The 21,802-nt window shown below is 36.0% G+C and overlaps 1 protein-coding gene across 6 annotated transcripts in view; it reads right to left on the bottom strand.

Annotated features, from left to right (window-relative positions):
- Positions 1-21,802, bottom strand: part of LOC117919319 — a 92,283-nt gene that overhangs the window by 47,144 nt on the left and 23,337 nt on the right. For all 6 annotated transcript variants that reach the window (XM_034836489.1, XM_034836485.1, XM_034836490.1 and 3 more), the window contains exons 5-6: positions 17,785-17,844; positions 10,521-10,565 (exon numbers count right to left, since the gene is read on the bottom strand). In XM_034836489.1, the coding sequence (XP_034692380.1) occupies positions 10,521-10,565; positions 17,785-17,844 (105 nt within the window). The remainder of the gene's footprint in view (positions 1-10,520; positions 10,566-17,784; positions 17,845-21,802) is intronic.

Below are 21,802 nucleotides of genomic sequence, written 5' to 3'. Positions count from 1 at the left end.
CCTGTAAGTAGTTTGAAGATGAGGTTCTCTTGAATCATGCATGAATTGATTGATCATGTTCACCGAGTAGGCGACGTCTGGCCGAGTGTGAGCAAGGTATATGAGTCTACCAACCAGCCTCTGGTATATTCTTTTATCCACCACTGGTTCTTCTTCAATTTCTCCCAACTTGTGGTTTGGATCCATTGGAGTAGAGACTGGTTTACACCCAATCTTCCTTGTTTCTGCTAATAAATCAGTCACATACTTTTGTTGAGAGATGAAGATCCCTCGTGTGGAATATGTCACCTCAATATCGAGGAAGTACTTCAGTTTCCCTAGTTCCTTTATCTCAAACTCTGTTGCTAATTTCTGCTTCACTTCATGCTTTTCTCTCTCATCATTTCCAGTCACTATGATGTCGTCAACTAGACTAGAAGAGCAGTTACTCCCCCTACAACCAAGTGCTTAATGAAGAGAGTGTGGTCACCTTGGCTTTGTTTGTACCTAGACTCTTTCATGACTTTTGCAAATCTCCCAAACCAAGCCCTAGGAGATTGTTTTAGCCCATAAAGGGTCTTTTTCAGCTTGCACACCTTATTACATGTTTTAGCTCATAAAACATGGGAGATTGTTGAAAGACCGAAAGGGAAAAATATTGTTGAGTGCAAGTGGATTTTCACACTGAAATATAAGGTTGATGGATCTCTTGAGAGACATAAAGCAAGATTGGTAGCCAGAAGATATACTCAAACTTATGGAGTTGATTATCAGGAGACTTTTGCTCTAGTTGCAAAAATGAATACTGTAAGAATTCTGTTGTCATTGGCTACCCACTACAATTGGCAACTCCTACAATATAATGTTAAGAATGCATTTCTTCATGGTGATTTAGATGAAGAGGTTTACATGAACATCCCACCGGGATTTGAGGGAAACACATGTAACAAGGTGTGCAAGCTGAAAAAGGCCCTTTATGGGCTAAAACAATCTCCTAGGGCTTGGTTTGGGAGATTTGCAAAAGTCATGAAAGAGTCTAGGTACAAACAAAGCCAAGGTGACCACACTCTCTTCATTAAGCACTCAGCTTAAGGGGGAGTGTTGAGCTGTAAATAGAATAGGAGAATTATTTTCCTATTATATTAGTTTCCTATTTCTATAAATAAATAGTTTTATAATTTAGGAATAAGTTAGTTTAGGAATAAGTTAGTTTCCTATTTCTTCTCTTGTAATCTCCTATATAAACTGTGTATATAGTCAATCTAAAAACAAAAAAAACTTATTATTTTTCATCCCATATTTCGTGTCAGAAACTGATAAAACTATCTATTTACAAAAATAGGAAAATAATTCTCCTATTCTATTTACAACTCAACAACTATCTTATTGTTTCCCTGTTTAGCGGCTCTGGTCTTCGCTTTTATTTCATACACTTAGACTACACCTAGTGTCTTTGAGTATGTCTGATGAATTGTATCCCAGAAGTCTTTAGCAATTGTCAAGAACATACAAATGTCACTAATTTCAAGCATCATGGAGTTCCACAACCATGCCATAATCATTGAGTATTGTTCATCCCAGGCACTAAACTGAGGGTCGTTTCTTCTTGGTCTAGTTACTAGGAGGTGACTTAATTTTACTTTTCTCTTTAGAAAGTAAACAAACAAGTTGTGACCATTTTAGATAATTCTTCTCATTAAGTCTATATGCCGCTTGAATATTCTGCAATTCTTCTGTGTTATGAGTGGTAATCACTCCTTCAGAAGGATTGGTGAAGGTAGTAGTTTGTGATACCTTGAACATTTTAGTTTATTTTTTTGTTTTTGATTTTGTTTTTGTTTTTTAAAGACTTAAATAGCCAAACTTAAAAACTTGACTTAAAAAAATAATAATAATAAGAGCCATCGTTGGCCATCAAAAGGGTTGACGAGAGGCAAAGATGACGGTAACGGCGAGATCCAACGGTGATGGTCACACTGTGAGGTTGTTTGCTATGACGACGTGTTTGTTGTGATAGTGTGAGGGTAGCAATGCGACGACGGTCTCTGGCTTCAGCTAAGGAGATCTCAATGAAGATGGCGATGCAACATTTCCAATAATGGCATGACAACTATGTGAGAAAAGGACACGAGGAGCCGTCTATGGCGTGGTTAAGAGAGAGTGACGATGAGAGGCAATCCTTTTTCGCAGCAGTGGTGTGGTCTTTATTTGCAGCAGTGGCCAACAATATGAAGTCCTCAACAATGAATGATGAAGGGCAAAGGACACGATCCTCTATAGTTTTCATGAAGAGCTTGCTGAAGATGAAGACAAGGGCACGATCTTCTATTTCATGGTGAGTTCGCGATCTAGAGAGGGCGTGATGCAACAACTACTCCGATCACAATTTTGTTTGCTACAATGGCTTGACAAGAAGAAACTTTAGGTTAACAATGAAGGTCAATTTTGGTCTTCAACTCGGCAATGAAGGCTAGAAAAGAAAATTTTTCTTCCCAGATTTACATGCCTAAGGCTCTAATACCATGTAGAAGAGAAATTGAAGAATAAAAGGTAGAAAATTCTTCTTCTGAATTTTATTTTATTTTATTTTTTTTTTTCTGTACAGAGACTCGTACATATATATATATATATATATATATATGCAAAAATCCTAAGACCCAAATTAGAGACTTTCCTAACTCAATTACAACAAAATCCCTCTAATCACGGGATTGCCTAATTCTCTCTTTAAAATCGCAACTTTCCTTATTTCATTCTTTCACACTTATCACTGATTTTATGTTGAATCATCCTTCAGGTTTGCCACAATGTTAGTTTGTTGTTCCATTGGAAGGTTAGTAACATGGTCTCCTAACTAGATCAAGTGAAGCTGAGTTTGAAAGCCCAATGGGGAAGGGTCAAGGATGTGGGTAATGGGGCTTCAATTGAGTGAGTTGGCTCTATTTGGCAGGAGGAAGGTCTGGATGAGTGCATTGTTGTATCTCCTATAAAGAAGGCAAAGGATGTTATTGGGGATGAGGTTCCCATTTCGAGACTGGACATAGCATCCATTCCTCATAGTGTTGCTGATATCTTTCTTACAGCCTATTATTTCTCATTTTGATTCTCTTTGTTGGAAAATCTACGATTTTCTGAATCTTAGGAAATTTGTGTACTATTAGATAGTGTACAGTTATTTCAGTTATTTACTTTTTCTTTTTTTTCCTTATTGTATTGTGGGTCCCACTAGCATGTATATATATACCCAAGTCCAATGTGTATTATTAATAGTTTTTTAATAACAAAAATTAGAGATTCTCCATTTTCTTTCTTTTCACATAGTATTAGAGCCTAGGTAGAAAAAAAACATAATTATTTCCGGTTTATCCGTGAATCAATTCTGGGAAACCTTTCAGTGATCGTGTTTCATTCCAGTCACCTTCCCCATCTCCTAAAGTTTTTCGATCAACCGTATCGCCGTCAGAAAACTCTCATTGCCGTCAGAAAACCCTCACCACCAGCGACTCTTTCCGGCGAAGTCCTTTTCCGACACCGACCATACCATCAGGTGCCCAAGGAGGAGATCTTCAAGTTTTGTCAAAGCACGGGAGGAAGAATCTCAGTCACGCACCGGCCACGCGCGTTTCTTTCCGGCGGCCTGAACCTCATGCGCCGGCGCATGAGGGCACGTGGAGCACTTTCCGGCAACGCGCTTCCACCTCCAGCCTCGCTTGACGCCGTCTAGCCACTCTCCATCTGTGCTTGTGTCACCCCGAGCCTTGCACGTGTCTTAGGAAGTGTTCTTCTACCCTTCCAATAGTGCCACATTTGTTTTTCTTTACTATTTGGTCTCTCACAGTAGCGGATCCTCGGTTTTTCTTCTTTCAGCCGCAATTTGAAGCCATATTAGGGCTCTCTTCGATCCAAACATATTTCGTTCTCCAAATAAGTAGATATGACTACTAAAAGTTCCATTTTTTCCTCTGTTATATCTGGATCTCCTATGATTACTTCGAAGAAATTGGTTGGCAGTGAAAATTATTTGTCCTGGTCTGCCTCTGTGGAGCTTTGGTTTATGGGTTAAGGTTATGGGGATCACCTTGTTACGTAGGAGGCGGATATCCATGAGGTTGACAGCGTACAATAGAGGAATATAGATACACAGTTATGTAGTGTGTTATGGCAATCAGTTGATCCTAAGATTCTGTTTCATCTTCGGGCCTACAAAACATGCTTTAAATTTTGGAATCAGGCGAAAGGGCTATACACAAATGATATCCAACGTCTTTATAAGGTGGCTTCTTCTATTGTCAATGTCAGACAACAAGACATGGATTTATCTACTTATATTGGCCAAATTGCCTCTCTTAAGGAGGAATTCTTGATCGTGATGCCTCTCACTACTAATGTTGGGGATCAACGAACACAGATTGACAAGTTCTTCATGGTTCTTTCGCTTATTGGCCTCTGTCCAGATCTTGAGACCGTACACAATCAGATTCCTCATTCCCTTCTTTTCCTTGACCAACCACTTTATTTCCTTCCTCCTCGTGTTTGTGGTTGTACTTGCTTTGTTCATATTCTCACTCCTGGACAGGACAAACTTTCTGCCAAAGCCACAAAATGCATCTTTTTGGGATACTCTAGACTTCAAAAGGGTTATCGTTGTTATTCCTCTGAGACTCATCGCTACTTTCTCTCCGCTGATGTCACCTTCTTTGAGGACTCACCATTCTTCTCCACTTTTGAGTCTCTTTCTGTTTCTGAAGTCTTACCCCTTCCCATTATCTCCCCACCTGATGCAGTGCCTTACTCGCCCACTTCAGGTTTATCATCGCCATCATCGTGTCGTTGTTCCTCCTTCTTTGGCCGAGGTACCTGCTGACTCATTTCCTATCCCTTCAGCTTCTCCTACCCCGGCTCTACCTCCTTCTGCTGACTTACCCATTGCTCTTCGGAAAGGTAATCGATCTACTCGTAATCCTCATTCCATTTACAATTTTTTTAGTTACCATCGATTATCTTCACCGTATTCTGCATTTGTTTCTGTTATATCTTCTGTTTCTCTTCCCAAAAGCACCCCTGAGGCTCTTCCCATCCAGGCTGGCGACAGGCAATGGTAGATGAAATGGTTGTTTTACACTCCAATGGCACTTGGGATCATGTTGTTTTACCCTCTAGTAAATCTACAGTTGGTTGTCGTTGGATCTACACAGTTAAGGTTGGCCCTGATGGTCAGGTTGATCGCCTTAAGGCCCGCTTAGTCGCTAAAGGCTATACTCAGGTTTATGGTTCTAATTATGGTGACACTTTCTCTCATGTTGCCAAGATAACTTCTGTTTGTCTATTGCTCTCCATGGCTGCTATGCGTTCTTGGCCTCTTTATCAGTTAGATATTAAAAATGCTTTCCTTCTAGGGATCTTGCTGAGGAAGTTTATATGGAGCAACCACCTGGTTTTGTTGCTCAGGGGAAGGCTGGTTTAGTGTGCAGGTTACGCCGTTCTCTATATGGTTTGAAACAATCTCCTCGAGCATGGTTTAGCTGTTTTAGTTCTGTTGTTCAGGAGTTTGGCATGTTTCGCAGTACAATAGACCATTCTGTTTTCTATCATCATAACTCTTCAGGGCTGTGTATTTATCTGGTAGTTTATGTGGGCGATATCGTCATTACAGGCAGTGATCAGAATGGTATTCAGAAACTAAAGTAACACATTTTCACCCACTTTCAGACTAAAGACTTGGGGAAACTCAAGTATTTCTTAGGGATTAAGATAGCTCAATCCAGTTCCGGTGTGGTTCTTTCCCAAAGGAAGTATGCTTTAAACATCTTGAAAGAAACCGGTATGTTAGATGTAAACCAGTAGACACTCCTATGGATCCAAATGTCAAACTTATACCAAGACAGGGGGAGCCTTTAGGAGATCCTGGGAGATATCGGCGACTTGTAGGTAAACTGAACTACCTCACCATTACTCGTCAAAACATTTCTTTTCTTGTAAGTGTTGTTAGTCAATTCCTACAATCACCATGTGATAGCCATTGGGATGCTATAATCCGCATTCTTCGATATATCAAAAGCACACCAGGTCGAGGTGTGTTGTACGAGAACAGAGGTCATACCCAGGTTGTTGGTGACACAGATGTAGATTGGGTTGGCTCACCCACAGATAGACGTTCCACTTTAGGGTATTGTGTTTTTATTGGAGGTAACCTAATATCCTGAAAGAGTAAGAAACAAGATGTAGTGGCCAAATCTAATGTTGAAGCCGAGTATCGAGCTATGGTTCTAGCAACATGTGAACTCATATGGCTGAAACATCTTCTTTGGGAGTTGAGATTTGGAGAGGATGAATATATGAAGCTCATTTGTGACAACCAAGCCGCTTTGCATATTGCATCCAATCCAGTCTTCCATAAAAGGACCAAACACATTGAAGTTGACTGTCACTTCATTAAAGAGAAGATCGCATCAGGATGTGTGGCGACTAGTTTTGTCAATTCAAATAATCAACTAGCAGATATTTTTACTAAATCTCTCAAAGGTCCTAGAATTAAATATGTTTGTAACAAGCTTGGTGCATATAACATATATGCTCCAGCTTGAGGAGGAGTGTTAGATAGTGTACAATTATTTCAGTTATTTACTTTTTCTTTTTTTTCCTTATTGTATTGTGGGTCCCACTAGCATGTATATATATACCCAAGTCCAATGTGTATTATTAATAGTTTTTTAATAACAAAAATTAGGGATTCTCCCTTTTCTCTCTTTTCACATGTACAATTGTAAATTTAAAATAGAGTAGTTTTCTGTTCAAAAAAGAATAATTCCTAATTTATGGAGATTGATAGGATAGTCAAAGTTTCCTAAGTTAGCCCATTTATTTTGTATATAAAGGTTGTACCAATTATTCTCTTTGACATAACAATTATCATTATTCCCCACATGGTATCAAAGCTATACATTCTTTGGGAAATTACTCAAGTTATTCTAAATTTGTTACTCACTCTATCATTAAAATCAGTGTTACATGCCCCAAGATTATCTATTAACCTTTTATTTTCAATCACCAAAGATTTAAAATGCCATGTAACATTCTTCCCAACTGATTGTGTATTTCAGGACCAAGAAGATGGTTGGGCAAGCTAAACAACAAGATGAATTCTACCCCTTGAAGCTTGTCGTGGAAACAATGAGAGGTACCATTCTCCTACTTTTCTAAAAAACTTTCATCCAATAAGGACTAGATTTGACAGTGTCCCCGAAGATCAGGGCATCCACCCTTTCTTTTGTTGAAAAAAAAAAATGTGTCCTAAACTTAGATATTAGTGCATTCCATTGTGAAGTCTATGAGTTGGCTAAACACCATCAAACCTTGTTTCCATTGAAGAATAAAAAAGCTTTTCATCCATTTATTTTGATTTATATTGATGTATGGCCCCTTCAAGAATTCCCAGTATTTTTTGTTCTTGATGGTTTTCAACTAGGATCACATAGTTTTATATGCTAAAATATTAGTTTGATGTGAGCAATGCATTCCCTAAATTTCACTAACGATTGAAAATCAGTTTTGAGTGAGAATAAAAGTTATCAATCTAAATAATGGGAAAGAATAATTTAATCTATCACCTTTATTTCAAGGAAAAAGTATTATCCACCAGTCCTCTTGCATTAAAACCTCATAACAAAATGGGATTGTAAAAAGGAAAAATAGGTATTGGTTAAGGGTCACAAGAGCCCTACTATTCCAAAATAATGTGCCTAGACCGACTAAGAGGAAGTTGCTCTAATAGCAATGACTTTGATAAACAAAAAGCCTTCTAAGGCCTAGATCATTGATCTCCAATGATTGTTCTCTCATGATTTAAGTGTATCTAACATGTTCGTATATCCACAAGAAGCTAGATCCTAAAGCCCTTACGCACATCTTTACTGGCTACTCTCTTTAACAAAGTAAGGTACAAATGTTATCGCCTATCTTTCAAAATATTCTTCACATCCATGGATATTACTTTGATGGAAAACCAACCCTTCTACCCAAAAACTTATCTTTTGGGGAAGCCTTTGTTAGAAGATACATCTCTCATTGTGTTGGATCTACCAGATCTTGACTTACTCATGACCTTCTTTCAATTCAAGAAGGAGGTTATCTCAACTTGACCACCAATAGGTCCAATCATTGGATCTCGTAATAGGTATTGAACTCTTTCCCTCTACTAATTCACCTTATTCATCACACATTGGCCAACTAGTTGAAGAGCATCTGGATGAATTTGTCCTTAACGATCTAAATTTGCTTATTGCCATTAGAAATGGCACCGAAACATGCACCCAACACCCTATTTCCAACTTGGTCTCCTTTGACATATTGTCACCATCGCACAAAGTCTCACTTGGTTGAACTCCCTTAACATTCCCTAAACACTACATGAGGCACTTAGAGATAAGAACCAGAAAAAAGGCAAGAGTGAGAAGATGGAGGTACCAAATAAAAACCAAACAAGGGAAGTTGTTGATCTTCCAATAGGAAAAAGACTAAATGGAGTGTAAATGATTTCACAGTTCAATATATAGCTGATGGGTCCTTAGAGAGATAAAAAAGCTAGGTTGGTAGTTAAGGGCTATACTCAAATCTACAGGGTGGATTACAAGAAACCTTTGCCGTTGTGGCAAAAATGAATATCATGCATGTTTTGTTGTCTTTAGCAGTTAACCTTGATTCGTATCTGTAGTAATTTGATGTTAAAAATGCATTTTTGCACAATGACTTAGAAGAAGAGGTATACATGGAAGCTCCACCGGCTTTAACAAGAATAAAGTGTGCAAGTTAAGGAAGCATTGTATGGGCTAAAGCAATTCTCTCTCTTAGCTAGCATTATTTTCAAGGGTTTTTCACCATGTTAGCAAGATTAGCTTAAGATTAATACCTTCATTTCCTCCTCAACCTCCATTTCCCCTTCCAAAAAACATTTGGAGGTTTTCCATGGAGTTGCCAATATGACTCTTTGGTACATCTCGGCTTCCGACAGTAAGTACACTATTGAGAATCCTTGTAACTTGACCTTCTAACTTCATTCCTTCCTAGGGGTGTGGCTAAGGAAACAATAATGCTGGTGATCTAGCCACAAATGGTGATAATAGTGTTTTATGGTTAAACAATGACTAATATTGAGCCATTCATAGGGTTCTGATCTAGCATAACCCCTCTTCATCTTTCTTCACCTCTAACAGTTGCAAAAGCTTTCTTTAAAAAGAGTCTCTATACCAAGAATTTGGACTCTAATCTAATCAAAATCATTATGAAATCCAACCAAGAAATAAAAAACTCTCATTTAATAAATTTGTGACACATCATCGCATCTTTGCCACGCTCCATTTTTTAAATACTAATATTGATCTAATTTGAGCCACAACTCTTGTATAACATTATAATATTCAAGGATCGAAAGATTACCTTATTTGATATTATGAATTCTAATCTTTAGTTCATAAATCTAAATGACATCTCTAAACTTTGAATGAATAAGTCTAACAAATAGCCTCCTAACTTTCCTCTGATGTAGAGAGGAACATAGAAGAGGCATCAGATTTTTTTGTCATCATGGGTTGATTGAAGATAGGATGAGATTATTGTAATTGGGAGGCAAACACCAGGAAACAATAGACACAAAAACATTGGTTTTGAAACAGTCCCTTGAATCAACACTGGCATTGAAGGCCAAAAGAATACACAAACAATTCTAGCAATAAGGTCGGAAAAAATTAGATTACCATCAGCAATTAAAGCTGATAAACAGAAGAAAAAAGGCCTACTAAGCACAAGGCTCTAATACCATGAAAACATAGAATGATTTATAAATAACACTTATGTAGTTGCAGAATATGTTTACAGTCTATTTGTAATGTTTATAATAGGAAAAAGAAAAGTAAATTACTCTATTTCATGCCTAGAATTACTCCAATAGATCAATCACTAATTATAGCAAATAAATCAGCTACTAAATCAGTCTCTAACTATAGGAAATAAATAAAACTGAACTGTACAGGAAAAATAAAAATTATTGCACCAATTCTCCAACACTGTAACTATGATTTCCCAATCCTTTTAGAAGCAAGAAATGCATGCCCAGAAATGCAAATAACAGCAGTTTCACCTTAGTGAAGCAAAGAAACAAATAATGTTTCTTTATATTTAAACAAAAAGCAAATAGGATATTGTTCCAAGACAGTAAATAAATTGCATGAAACTTTCATGGTGAAGAGGTAACTACAAGTCATGAAAGAAACCACTATGGACTTACTAAACTACAACATTGACGATACAACAAAGTAGAGAGAAATGAATGGGTAGAGAAAAACTATCATAAGGATGATAAAGAATATTATGCATCAAATTAAAGAATTTATCAATATTGATGTCCCTCAAATGATAAATTCCACATAGCATAAAACTGTAAATGACAAAACCCCATTTGGATGCAACTTAAATCTATTTAAATAGAATTCTAATATAGTAATAAGAATTTGTAGATATAATACCATAGAAACTGAAGTAGGACTCACCTTGAGAGAAAAAACAAATGATAAATCATCCCTGCCTAAATACTCCTGTTGATGAAAACAAAATAATGAAAATGTCATTTCTTTGACAGAGGAGGAAACAACTTTAACAAAACAAAATTTTGGTTAGTCATTAACAAAGGATAAAACAATGAAGCACAATATCACTTAAAAGAAATCCAACAAACATAATTTGCAAAGATCATCTGCAATGGCCAATATATGGTTAGTTTCCCTTTTTTTTTTCTCTTTTTCTTTTTAATTTGTAGGCAGATGACCCATATATGGTCAATAATCTTTACTTTCAAAATTAAAATTTCAAGGAAGGGGGGATTAGTATTGATTTTTTGATAGGTAAAGGAATGTATATATAAATTAGAAAGAGAAGCAAAGTACACTAGCGTACACAATACGCATACAAGGAGCACTTAAAGGAAGCCCTCCAAAAAGAGCACAAAAAATGCTGAATTGGTAGAAACATATAGTGTTTGGTATTATCGTAGGTAAAAGTATTGAATTTCATTTGATCGTTTGCTAATGAAAACAGTTGAAGTCCAAAAATAATCCATTTTTACAAAGTGAATTTTATACTTCTAATATAAAATTCTTTGAAAATTGAAGTCATGGAGATAAAAATACATTGCTTAAGTAGTGGTTAAAATCTTTGTTTAATATACAATTTCACATATTATGATTAAAGTTATAAAAAAATATCATCATTTTTTATTCTGCAGAAGTATAACCATTATTTTCTAACCATGTTATAGTTAAAAATGTAAAAAGTATTTGTCATTTTTTATTTTACAAAATGTAATGACTATTTTGTAAACATCATTTGTTGGAAAGTCAACATAATACAAATTATGAATGAGATATATATTTTGCATTCAATTTAGGCTAGATTATGATATAGTGATCCTCTTTTCCTTAATTGTAAATCTAAGCAATCTTATCCCTGAATTTTAGGAGTTGTACAACTAGGGAATCGTAATTTTTTCCTTGTTAAGAGTAGAGGAGTCATATACATACATACATACATATGTGTATGTGTGTGTGTATGTATATATATATATCATGAACTAGTTCATTTTGAAATAAGATGAATTATTCTTCTTCGTAATTATGTTATCAGAGCTATAAGAAAACTTTTGGCCTTCATTGCTACTAAACATTTTTCTGAGATTGCATGACATTCTTTGCCATGAAATTCCAGTTTGTTTTTTGTTTATCCATCAGCAGTTGTTCCTTCTTTTGTTTGTTTCCATATGTTTTTCTTTTCTTCTCATTCCTAGCACTAATCATGTTTGAAACATCATAAGTAATCTCCACAGTCCTTGTTTCAAACGTTAACACCCAATCTCCATCATCACGAGAATACCAAAATCTTTAAACATCATTTTGATTGAATGGTTGAAATTATTTAACCTGGTCACAGCTATTGAAAACATTCTTGAAAGGAAAAGGGAATTAAGTCACTTGATCTATCTAGAGATGAGCAAAGATGATCCTAGATTTGGTGCACGTGATGAGGCAAATTTCATGATCATGTCATGGCTTTGGAACTCTATACAACCGGAGATCACTAGGGCCTTATATGTTGCTCATCACTGCATGAGAGATATGGGAGGTTGTTTGACAAACATATTCCAAAGTGTGAGATGCAGCTCAAATTTATGAGATCAAAACAAAGATTACAACCACCGAATAAGGTACTTTATCTGTGATTGAATATTATAATATCATGAAAGGACTGGTTGAATTAAACAACTACCAGAATTTTAGGATGAAGTGTAGCAAAGATGCTGCCCTATTGCAATTATATGTTGAACTTGAGAGAATTTTTTACTTCCTTGCTGGCCTTATTGTGGAATTTGATCATGTATACGTGTTCTTAGCAAGGAATCTTTACCACCCTTGAATGAAGTCTTCTCACTCATACATGGCTGAAGAAGGACGGTGAACAGTGATGCTTGATAATCCCACTTCTAAAAGTTCAACCCTTGCTATAACAGCTCCCTCTAGTGTGCTACCAATTTAAAATAATGGCAACAACAGCAATGTAGATTCTAGTAAAAATGAGGGGCCTCGACCATCCAGCAAGAAAGATAGCTTATGGTGCAATTATTGCAAGAAGCCATGTCACACTAAAGAAACTTGTTGGAAACTTCATGAAAAACCTCAATCCTTTGGCAGAGGCATTGGAAATCGAAGTGGCTAACAGGGAGGACAACCTAATATGGCTCATTGTGATGATGATGTAGCTTCAATTGCTTCTAACAATGGTTGTTTCAACAAGGACCAGATTGAAAGACTTTGAACCCTTCTCTCTTCACTAGGCAAGTCGAGTGCCTCCTACTCTTTGACACAGTAAATGTTAATAGGATGTGCGGCAACCTATTTTTCTCTATATGCGGCAGGCCTTTATTTTCTTTATTTAGTATAGTTGAGTTTTTCATATAGGAGTAGCATGTACAACTAGGGGATTGGGAGAAAATCTCTATTATCTTTATTTTGTACAGTTGGGTTTCCATATAAGAGTAGCATGTACAACTAAGGGATTGGGAGAAAATCTCTATTGTAAGTAGCGGAAACGCTGTGAAATCTTGTTGTATAGTTCCTACATATATGAAAGGTCTAAAGACGTGAAGGTCATTCAGACAAATTGACATGGTATCAGAGCTACTTTCTGAACTAGAACTCTTTGTTGTCTCAATCTCTCATAATCTCTTGGTTTAGCCCTTCGGGCTCTTTGGTTTTTTAATCATTCTTGTGGGTCTCGGTGGTGTGTTCTCTTGGAGGATTTCTGGAGGTTCTTGGGAGTTTTCTGGGTTTCTTTTTGATCTGCAAAGGGTAATTTAGTGTGTTGCGGATTGCCTGAATTCGTTTTTGGAGTTTCTGTCCATTAGAAGTCAATACTTTTGCATGATGTCAGGAGAAAACACTATTGTGTGTTTTAATGGAAAAAATTACTTGGCATGGGAGTTCCAATATAAGATGTTTATGAAAGGGAAAGAGTTATGGAGCCATATAGATGGCAAGAGCAAAGTTCCTGCCGGCATAACAGATCTTGCTCAATGGGACAACAAGGACGTAAGAAATGTTTCTTGGTTGTTGGTGTCTATTGAGCTTCACATGGTGAATAACCTTCATTGCTTCACCACTGCTAAAGAGATGTGGGAGTATCTAAGGTGTATCTACAATCAAGACAACAATGCAAGAAGGTTCCAATTGGAATTGGAGATCGCTAACTACAAAATGCTTTGAGATCATTCATTCTAATGTTTGGGGTGTTAGTCTGGTTATTTCACATGCTCAGTACAAGTATTTTGTAACTTTCATCAACGATTATAGTCGTTTCACCTGGGTCTACTTTCTTCGATCTAAGGCAAATGTGTTCTCTGTGTCTCAAACCTTTGTTGCTCTAATTGAAACACAATTTTCAGCTTGTATTAAGGTCTTGCGTTTTGATTCAGGGGGAGAGTATGTCTCACAATTTTCAGAACTACTTACAGCAGAAGGGGATCCTTTCCCAATGCTCTTGCCCCTACACCCTACAGCAACATAGGGTGGCTGAGCGCAAGAATTGGCATCTCTTGGATGTTGTTCGCACTTTGTTAATTGAATCCTCTGGTCCATCTAAATTTTGGGTTGAAGCCTTGTCTAATGTTGTCTACTTGATTAATCACTTGCCTATGCAGACCTTGCTGTATGACTCTCCTTATCTCTGCTTGTTTGGTAATCATCCTAAGTATCAGTCCCTTCATGCTCCCACCCACTGAACGTCACAAATTTACTGCTCAATCCACACGATGTGCTTTGATGGGCTATAGTAATGCTCAAAAAGGTTTTGTTTGTTATGATGTTGCTGCTAACAAACTTCATGTATCCTAAAATGTGATTTTCTTTGAAAAAGGTCTTTTATTATCTTTATTTTGTACAGTTGAGTTTTCCATATAGGAGTAGCATGTACAGCTAGGGGATTGGGAGAAAATCTCTATTATCTTTATTTTGTACAGTTGGGTTTTCCATATAGGAATAGCATGTACAGCTAGGGGATTGGGAGAAAATCTCTATTGTAATTAGCGGAAACGCTGTGAAATTTGGTTGTATAGTTTATATATATACAAAAGGTCTAAAGACGTGAAGGTCATTCAGACAAATTGACAGTCAAGTAAGTATCTCATTTCTCATTCTCTTAATGTCTCAAAAGATTGTTTTTCTAAGCTTTGGATCATCGATTTAGGTGCCATAGACCACATGACCCACTCCACCACCCCATTTCACAACATATAACCCATGTTCTAGACAACAAAAAATCAAGGTTGCTGATAGCACGCTTGCAGCCACTGCTGGACAAGGAACCATTAATCTCACACCCTCTCTTACACTCAAATCTATATTACATGTTCCTAAACTTTCAATAAGCCTATTGTCTATTCATCAAATAACACCAGACTTGAATTGTAGTGTAAAATTTTTTCCTCCTATTGTGTTTTCAATACCGAATTACAGGGAGGATGATCAAAAATGCTAAGGAATGGGAGGGGCTCTACTTCCTTGAAACTAGAAGTGGAAATGGTGATCGATCACCTCTTTCTCATCTTTTAGCGACATCTTCACCTAATAAAGACCAAATTTGGCTTCACCATTTCCATTTTTAGGGCATCTACCTTGTTCTTTATTAAAGAAAATGTTTCCTTCATTATTTACACATTTGGATGTTAACAGTTTTCATTGTGAGACTTGTGAATTGGCCAAACACCATCATGTGTCCTTTCTTATATGTAATAGACAGTCTTCTACCCTTTTGCATTAATTCATACTCATATTTGGGGGCCTTGTCGAATTCCAAATATTTCAGGGGCACAGTGGTTTGTGTCCTTTATTGATGATTGTTCTAGAGTGACTTGGCTTTTTCTTCTGAAAATAAAAAATGATGTGAGCAATGTGTTTCCCATTTTTCACAAAATGATTAGCAACCAATTTAGGGTCCAAATTAAACTATTAGGTTTGATAATTGAAGGAAATACTTCAATCAAATACCATCCCATTCCTTTAAGATGAGGGCATTGTTCACTAGTCCTCTTGCACAGATATCCTACAACAAAATGACTTTGCTAAACAGAAAAAATGACACCAGTTAGAAGTCACTCGGTTGTTTTAGAAAAATATTCCAAAGTCATATTGGGGAGAGGTAGTTTTGCCTACTGCCTACTTAATAAACCAACTTCCCTCTAAGGTCGTAGACCACAAAAGTCCAATGACAGGTTTCTCTAAGTTTTTTTCCCAACTTTCATGGATTTTGCAAACTACCTCCTAAAGTGTTTGGTTGTGTGTCCTTTGTTCATATCCATGCTCAATACTGCCTTAAACTCAATCCACCTACTCTCAAATATGTTTTTGTAGGGTATTCAGCAACAAAAAAATGAGTAAAAATCATGGTTCAAAGTCACAGAGGTCATTGACTTAGAAGGTCTCGAGGCAAATTAGTCTCTATATCTTAGATCAGTATCAATCGATACGCAAATATGTTCATTTAAGAACTCCAAAATTTTTAAGAGAATTATTAAAATTATTATAAAAATAAATATAATCACAAAGATTAAAAAAACTAATAAATATATAAAGGACATTATCCATACAATGATAAAAGCATGGATTTAAAACTTTTTTATTAATCACCCCATACTAAGGGAGTATTTAGTAAAACTTAATTCTTATTACTTAATAACTTAATTTGAATTTAAGTTAAATTATACTTACAGTTGTTGATTTAAAACTTATTACTTAATTCTTGTTTTAAGTATTAAGGTTGTTTGAAAAAATTAACTTAAAACTTATTCTAAATTATCAAATTGATATATTCATCCTCATAAATTATAATTAGGGCAAAGGAAGTCAAGTAATAATAGAGGTCGTGGAGTAGCAAAGGAGATTGTGGAGAAGTAAAGGAGATCATGGAGAAAACTAGGGCAAATAAGAGTAAACAGGTAAAATGAAGATGTGGACTTAAGAATAAGTTAATTGTTTTTACTTATTACTTAAAGTTGTTTTTTACTTTAAGTCATACTATTACGTTATTTTACCAAACATACTTAATTTACTTAATGACTTAAATTAAGCTATTAAGTCACTTTAAATTATTAAGTTGATTTACCAAACACTCACTAAAGGGGTGTTTGATAAAACTTAATACTTATTACTTAATGACTTAAGTTGACTTTAAGTTAAATTATAGTTAAGTCGTTGACTTAAAACTTATTACTTAATTTTTACTTTAAGTATCAAGGTTGTTTAATAAGATTAACTTAAAACTTATTCTAAATCTTCAAATTCACATATTTATCCTCATAAATTATAACTAAACAAAGAAGGTCGAGCAACAGAAAAGCTCGTGGAGTAGCAAAGAAGATCGTAGAGATAATTGGGCTAAATAGAGATAAAAAGGTAAAATGAAGATATGGATTTAAGAATAAGTTAATTGTTTTTATTTATTACTTAAAGTTATTTTTTACTTTAAGTCATATCATTAAGTTATTTTACCAAACATACTTAATTACTCAAATTAAGTTATTAAATCATTCTAAGTTGTTAAGTTGGTTTACCAAACACCTATTAAATATTAAATAAAACTAGTAAAAAAAGAATTTTTTATAATAAATTTTTTAAATTAAATATTTTTAAAAAAAATTAAATATTTTCATCCATTAAAAAATAACCATATATCACCTTTAACCCCATCCCTTTACCACTTGAGCCAGGCCTCAAGGGCCACTCAATCCGAACTAATCTTAACCTCTAATTTAAACCTAACTGAAAGAAACCCCAAAAATGACCAATACATCCTCACAAGTTCACAGCAATGGAAGTGTGAACAATTATTTGCTATTTTACAATGAATTGAAGCTTAACCTACTTTTCATATAAATATTCTAAATCATTAAACCCTACTAGCAACAAAAGGCTCCAAATCCTTCCAGGAACAAATGTCCTTTAACCGAAAAAATCCTTTATGATGGTTATGGTGCCTACAGTACTAGGTTTAGGTTGCCAAAACATGGAATTTATTATGTAACCAATTAAAAGATATGCTATCAAATGAGTATCAATAATTCGTCTTCCTTCACTATTTACTTGCACTAACAGTAAGCGTTGCTAATTATAAAAAGTAATAGCTACAAACAAATACTTCCAACAAACAACTTATCTAAATCACAAAGGGGAGAATTAAAACATTAGGACCAAGGTTAAAGTTGGTTTAGCAAACCTGTCCATAAACAAGTTCATTTAGATCACTTAGTGAGGGAGTTCTCTCCAATACACGTGCCTACAAGTAAAGACAAGCTATAGTTAAGACAATCCATAATTAAAAATAAATGTTTAACAGATAAGATCTCCACACCCAAAATAGAGGAGGTAAAAGAAGTAGGTCAAAAAAATAAATATTATCAAACAATAGGAAATCGAGTAAGAACACTATCATAAAAAATAAGGAGTTTACTATAAATAAAAATATGCAGGCTCAAACAAAATATGCAATGTTTAGATGGCTATTTACGTTAATATCATACTAAAACCTTGTTACACTACATATAAGCCCAATTTTAATTCTCTCCACTATTTGAAGTGAACCCCAATTTCTAACCAAATTGTCCAAACTTGTAAAAATCATAAAAACGCCATTAGGCTGGGAATGATCACCCACGGTCAAAATGGGTCCCAACATTAAAAAAACCATCTCAAAGATATCTTCATGGTGAAAAATCACACTTAAACCTGAAACCAAATATCCAGCTTAGGTTGCAAGAAATTTACTATAGCCAATTTTTCACAAAGAAAAGCAATATCTGAAACCCCTTGCTTAATGTGCCTTGAAGCTGTGATTACTACTCAAAAAGTGTTATTTGGTACCTTGTAATTAACTCTTTTAAACACTTTTGAGTAGTAGTTATTACCTTTTAACCCAATTAACATATTAAGGACCTTTGCAATCATTTCTAATCAAATTGTGTAAGTTTTGGTGTTTTTGTTAGTAATTTGATCACCAAAGCAATCCAAGATTGAGGAGAGTTCTTTGGAATCCATGGCAAAGCAATGGGAAGCTCAGAAACATGAAGAACCAAAGCTTTGAAGCTTTATAGTCCTTTGCCATAAGCAAATCCGGAATGCAAGGAGGGAAAGCAAAGAGAGAAATCCACCATGAAGCATTCAAAAGGACAGTCAATGTCAGCCACTTTTGGAGCACTTCCTGGAGCTCAATTTATGCATACTGTATGTCGTTTCGAAGCTCGGGAAGTTAGCAATCCAACGCTTCAAACGGTGCGCGATTCGGAGTTGAAATGAAGGAGTTACAGCCATTGGAAGCCGATCACACAAAGCTGAAGGCCAATTTCGCGGGCTGCAAAATCAGCCTTTGGCTGCGAAATGGTGTCCTTCATGCTGCGAAATTTCGCAGCCATCTTGCACGGCTGTGAAATTCTCTTGAAGCTTCCCGATATTTGCGACCGACATTTTGAGATTTTTTGCTTTAGATATTTGATGTCTAAATCCCCAAACTCTCCTTGTAATTCACCTATCATAGAATTCCTTAGTCTTTAAGCAAGAACAAAGGGTAAATAGCCTCTGATATATATTGTTTGTAATTTTCCATTACACGGGAGGTGGGGAGCTTGTTCTCAGACATCCTTTGTATAGTTTTGCAAGGAAGTAAACTACAGAGCCTTTACTCTGCCTTACCTTCTCGTTTTGATTGTATATATTTATTTAATTTTTCTTACGATCCAAACAAGCTCTGAGGATGTTTCCTCAGAGAATGAGTGGCTAGGCTTTTAGTTCCTTGGAGCTAAGGTTGCCGGGTAAGGCCCCAAATGCAAGAATTGGTAGTTTTGTTGTTTCAGCCATTAATGAAGAGAAAGTGTGACCCATTAATGATTTCTATGTTTTTAGTTAACTTAAAACACCTTCAATTCACCTGTGCCAACACTTGGTAAGGCAAGTGATCTCCGTCCATGGAGATGCACTAGTTTATCTCTTGCGAGCTTTTGGGAGGTGACTTGAAGGTAGGATTTTCTAGAATTGCCAACACTTGGCAAGCTTTTGGACTCGAAGGAGACATCCATTAGTTATCTCTTATGAGCTTGAGAAGGGAAGTCCAAGGTTAATGATCACCTTGAATGGCAAATGCTAGGTGAGAGGCACGAGCCATTGCAAGTTGCATCAGTGAGAGAAAATTAGTACTGAAATCCATTAAAGGGAAGCATCTGTACAACACCGGTTAGAGAATTAACTATATGTTAATTCTCTAATGCGAGGAAAAGAACCAGGTGACCGGAGCTCTGTTTTTGCATGAGGAGCCTCCCCTGTGAACCTAAAACTCCAAGGAATGTTTTTCTTCATAAGTAATTTCCATTACTTTCTTTTTAGTTAGCTTAAAACAAAACCTTTTTCAACCAAATTTTATGTTTTCTTTTTAAGCTAACCTTGAAATGAAAAAACACCAATTTAACTTTGAATTGGTATCAGTTGTAAGTTGAAAACCCTTCCTAGTGAACGATCCTAGAGCCATTATGCTATATTAGCTAAAGCTATCCTAATGCATGGTGATATAGGTTATCAATTTTGTTGATTACTCCCTTCTGAGGACCACAATCAAGGAACACCAGCTGGACATGAATCAGCTGAGACACCAATTGGGAACGAATCAGCCTGTGATCCTACAAACTATCAGTAGGATTCTACAATTGCAATAAGATTTTTTTTTCTCTTAACAAGTAAGAGAATGTATTAATAAATGCATAAAGCACACAAAAGTACACAAGACGTATATAAGGGACACTAGACAAAAAAAATAAGAAAGAGGAAATACACAAAAAAATACTCCCTCCCTCATCAAAACCCTAATTAATCTAAGAAATCAGCCGTATGCGTATATCCACTACCTATATACACCCTAACCCACATAGAGAAATTGTTAAAGAGAATATTTTTTAGCCTTCAATCTAACAATTCCTCACATTCAAAGAATCTCCTATTTCTTTCTTACTAGATCATCCAAAAAATATAAAGAGGAGCGACTCTCCAAGCTGCAATACACCTTCTATATACAAAAGAGTCATGCCACCCTAAGAGAGTCTCCTTAATCGACTCAAATAAAACCCACAAAATACCAAAAATGGAGAACACCAACTACCATAAAATTCTTGCCCTGTCACAATGAAAGAGGATATGATCAATGGCCTCCAACTCCCTTTTACACAATGCATACCTATTAGTCAACATCCACTCTCTCCTTTGAAGCTAATCCAAAGTCGGTACCATTTCCCAGCAAGCCTCCTAAGTGAAAAAACCCACCTTCAAAGGAATCTATGAGTTCCATATTATCTTTAAAGCGAAAAGGGTGGTGTAATCTATCTCTAACAAAAAGTAAAACCCTCTTACAAAGAATACCCCTTTGTTATCTTCCTTCCATACTATTTTGTCTTCCTTCATTGTCTGTCCTTGGAGCTTAGAAAAGAACCGCTCCATGACACCCAACTCCCAATCATTCAGATTCCTAAACAAAATGAAAGTTTCAATTTCCTCCTTCCCCACGTTGCTTCCAAAAATTAGTTACTCATGCCTCCTTCAAATCAGAAAGGGCAAACAAGGAGGAGAAAGTCTCATATAAGGGCTCCTCATTGCATCACTTGTCTTTTCAAAACTTCACTCTACTCCTATTACTCACCGCAAAGAAAATATTTTTATTAAAAAAATCTCATTGCTTCCCAATCTCTTTCCAAATCCTGACCTACAAGAATCTCTCATCACTTTTGACCTCCAACCCCCTTCTTTCTCTCCAAACTTTCCCTTTGTGATTTTCTTCCACAACAGATCTCTTTCACTAGAGAAGCCATAACACAATTTGCAAAAAAGGGCCTTATTAAGCAAAGAAAGAGAACGAACACCTAGTCCCCTTTTCAACTTTGCTTTACAAACGGAAGACCACTTGGCTAAGTGTATTTTATTCTCTAAGGCCCCTCCTCCCCGCAAAAAATCCCTTTGAATCTTCTTTAATGTCAATCTTACAAGTTTTGGGATGGTGAACAAAGACATAAAATAAATTTATAAACTAGCTAGAGTACTACGATGTAAAGTGAGTCTTCTCCCATTTGAGAGGTGTTGTCTCTTCCATAAAGAGAGCCTCTTACGAAACCGTTCTTTTACCCCATCCCAAACTACCATAGACTTGTATGAGACCCCTAAGGGAAGCCCTAGGCAAGAAGAAGACAACTTTCCCACCTTACACC

Source organism: Vitis riparia, chromosome 7, assembly GCF_004353265.1.
Source record: "Vitis riparia cultivar Riparia Gloire de Montpellier isolate 1030 chromosome 7, EGFV_Vit.rip_1.0, whole genome shotgun sequence".
Classification (NCBI taxonomy): Eukaryota; Viridiplantae; Streptophyta; class Magnoliopsida; order Vitales; family Vitaceae; genus Vitis; species Vitis riparia.
The sequence above is the reverse complement of the archived record's forward strand: the minus strand, read 5'-3'. Positions and strand labels throughout refer to the sequence as shown.